The sequence below is a fragment of the Labeo rohita genome, unplaced genomic scaffold, assembly GCF_022985175.1.
Source record: "Labeo rohita strain BAU-BD-2019 unplaced genomic scaffold, IGBB_LRoh.1.0 scaffold_2142, whole genome shotgun sequence".
Taxonomy (NCBI): domain Eukaryota; kingdom Metazoa; phylum Chordata; class Actinopteri; order Cypriniformes; family Cyprinidae; genus Labeo; species Labeo rohita.
Window position 1 is genome coordinate 6,551 of NW_026128377.1, and position 3,383 is coordinate 9,933.

Consider the following 3,383-nt stretch of genomic DNA (forward strand, 5'->3'; position numbering starts at 1 on the left):
CAACTGGAGCTCACAACACAATCTAGAGGCATCACAACATTTTCTGTACATACTGTAATGGTACATAGAGTGTCGTCGTTCAACAAGCAAAATCAACATGAAGTAAAACTACCGTCAGTTAAAATAACTGCACATCTTTAAGCGCTAATCTGTCTAGCTGTTTCTTTGCTGATTATTTCACACTCTGAACATTGACACTTTGAATTCCAGTAGGCCTCAACTTCCAGTAGATCAGTGTCGTCTCTTTCAACAGAAATAAACTGACGAATAACATTCAGCCAAATCATCTAGTGTGCGCTCAGAGGATTGTAGTGCTAAAAATTAATTGAAACTGTCATTATGTCTGTGGTGTCGCATGGTTTTAAAATCGGATAAGATGCTAACATGCTATGGGTCAATTTACTTCTGTTGACAGAGACGCTATTAATCTACTGAAAGTTGAGTCCTACTGAAGTGTCAGCGTTCAGAATGTGAAATAACCAACAAAGAATGTGCTGAACAGTCACATGCATTAACACTTAAGGATGTGCAGTTATTTTAGCTGACAGTTTCACTGTGTTTTACTACAGAGCAGCTTCACATCAGCTCATCTGTCATTTTATTACTGAACCAGTTTTGAAGAGTTTGTCTTTTTATATTTGTGGATTGAAATTGTTGAAGATGTTTCACCCTTTTTTGTTCTGTTTGTTTTTCTGGGATCTGGTTGGTGAGTTTGAAATGTGTTTTTATGATTTCAGTTGCTTCTGTTCTGGTACCATGTAATACATTACTGGTTAAATTAGTCAGGGAGGATCAAAATTAACTGTTACAGGCCAGTACTGATGGGGGGGCATTAAAATTCTATGGATGGGCAAATGCAAACCGACATGGCAGGTGACAAAGTTACTTATAGGTGCTGTTTATATGAGAACATCCCTGGAAAAAAAAAAACAATCGCTATAAAGTGCACAACATCATTTATGAAATCCACTGTAGACACATAAAAAATTCACAGCGGGTGCATACAAGTTTAATCATATAATAAAAAACAGTAAAACCTACAGTCAGTAGAGCTTGGAGAGGTCTACATTTCATTGAATAAGTTCTTACAACATTTTCTTTTATTTGGTCTTATTTTAGTTAAGACTAGATCGCAGCTAATTCTCCAAAGCTCGCTGGACTCTTCCTCTGATCGATTTTTTTTGCAATTTAATGGCTGTGAGTAGTTTTCTGCCTGAAGTATTTTGTTTGCCAGGTCAAGAAGTTTCAGTACCTTACATACCTAACTGCAACATTTTGTTCTGTCACTGATCGCACCAGTTATACAGCCTCAACACAAATGTCTACGCCATAAGCACCATCATTATTTATGTCTACCAACATCGAACGTAAATCTGCCAGGGACTTCAGAATAACACAAACATTCATTAACCCTTTAGCCTTCCAGTCTCAACATCCCCTGTTTGTGAATGTTGGATCGGAGACTGCGCCTGTGTGAAATTTTCTACTGTCAAGTGATGAAGAAATCTTCTGAGAAATTTGGAAAAGTGAAAAGGACCCATGTGTCCTGTTCAGTAAAGCTGGCCATTGGTCTTTTCATATTTGTGCACTGAAAGCACTGAAGATGATTGACATGGTTTTATTCTGTAAAGCAGAAGTGTTTTTTTTTTTTAGTTACTGTTCCATATATAAATATATTTCTCTTTTCATTTGTCATCTTTTGTCTTTGTACTGCTGCAAAATATTATTCGCTTCACATTTAGATGATTAAAAGTATTTTAGTGAAGCTTCTTTAAACAATAAACATCAAGTGATTTTAAAGCTTTAATGTGTGATAAACTCTGTTCTTCAGGTATGTTTGGTGATGATTATGAAGGAGGGAGATTCAGTCACTCTAAACTCTGGTCTTACTAAAACAAAAGATGATGTGATTCAGTGGAGGTTTAGATATGAAAACACTTTAATAGCTGAAATCAATAAAAGCGTCAACAGATTCATTGTATATGATGATGTTCTTGATGGGAGATTCAGAGACAGACTGAAGCTGGACAATCAAACTGGATCTCTGACCATCAAAAACAGCACAATGAAACATGCTGGACGTTATAAAATAGATGTTAACAAACTGATTCAGAGTTTCAGTCTCACTGTCTATGCTAAGTGTGTTATTGGTTTCATTTATTTTATTTATTGCAGCATTAAGCAAATTTAAAGATTATTCAGAATTACAAAACAGCATTTTTTCAGGTTTATATTTATTTATTTATTTATTTTTAAATTCATAGTTTTAATAATTCTTGGTTCCTCTCAATGTTTCTTCCCTGTCTGCTTTAATATATTTATTCATCCTCAATTATCTTTCCTTCTCTTATGTTTTCAGCTCATCTGCCTGTTCCTGTCATGAGCAGTTACTGTTGTTCATCATCATCAGTTTCCAAATGTGTGCTGTTGTGTTCAGTGGTAAATGTGAGTGATGTGACTCTCTCCTGGTACAAAGGAAACAGTTTATTGTCCAGCATCAGTGTGTCTGATCTCAGCAGCAGTCCCGCTCTATTTCTGGAGGTGGAATATCAGGATAAAAACACCTACAGCTGTGTGATCAACAATCCCATCAGCAACCAGACTCAACATCTGGACATCAGCAAACTCTGTCAGTCATGTTCAGGTACGGCAGTACTGATATTACTTGATGTTGGTGCTGATATTAATGTTTATTGACTGAGCTGATCTTGATGTTTTTATTCCTCTGACTTTTGTTCTGTTTCTGTTCTGTTGAAGCTGTGATCCGATTGGTCCTCTCTGCTCTGGTGGGCGTGGCTACTGTCATTTTTCTGGTTTATGACATCAGATCCAGAAGAGCTGAACAAGATCAATCACATATTCACACATGAGGTATCTCACTGATTATATAATTTCTCATAAAACTATTTTGTTTATTATTTATTAATCTTCATTTATTTGTAATGGTTTTGTGTATTCACATTCTGGTCTATATGTTTATTTTAGGTGGCTCGTTTCCACTTTAGAAGATGATTTAAGAACAAACAGCAATGTATTCTCTCATTAATGGGTTAAAGTAAATGCGAGTGTTTGTCTTGATTAATACTGATGATTACCAAATATTGCTTATGCTGGATTAGTTAATATAACACACTTTCCCACTTTCCTTTTTATTTTTTATTTTTATTTTATTTATTTTATTTTATTTTTTTGCAATCTAATGTTTCATATTTGATTGGAGACTTTCAAAATCACAACAAATCACACTTAAATGTAGTGTAGTGTTGATATTATTGTATAAATCATACATCTCTAATATTGAAGCTCTTGGCTGAACATGAAAACAATAAAACATAAGCACTCTCTCCTTGCATTTTAAGTCTTCAGAAATCAAGTTTGAAACA

At 34.9% G+C, this 3,383-nt stretch overlaps 1 protein-coding gene across 1 annotated transcript; it reads left to right on the forward strand.

Moving 5' to 3' along the window:
- Positions 1–580: 580 nt before the first annotated feature.
- Positions 581–3,121, forward strand: LOC127159415 (natural killer cell receptor 2B4). The gene is made up of 4 exons (XM_051102245.1): positions 581–706; positions 2,360–2,644; positions 2,758–2,871; positions 2,986–3,121. Exons 1-3 carry the CDS (start codon positions 661–663, stop codon positions 2,868–2,870), a joined length of 444 nt encoding a protein of 147 aa, XP_050958202.1. The 5' UTR covers positions 581–660; the 3' UTR covers position 2,871; positions 2,986–3,121.
- The last annotated feature ends 262 nt before the right edge of the window (positions 3,122–3,383 follow it).

What these genes read in the sequence shown, in the direction of transcription:
- LOC127159415 (XM_051102245.1), top strand. Translation starts at nt 661, where the DNA reads ATGTTTCACCCTTTTTTGTTCTGTTTGTTTTTCTGGGATCTGGTTG. An exon ending in GTTTTTCTGGGATCTGGTTG is followed by an intron (nt 707 to 2,359) that starts GTGAGTTTGAAA and finishes TTATGTTTTCAG; the next exon opens with CTCATCTGCCTGTTCCTGTC. An exon ending in ACTCTGTCAGTCATGTTCAG is followed by an intron (nt 2,645 to 2,757) that starts GTACGGCAGTAC and finishes GTTCTGTTGAAG; the next exon opens with CTGTGATCCGATTGGTCCTC.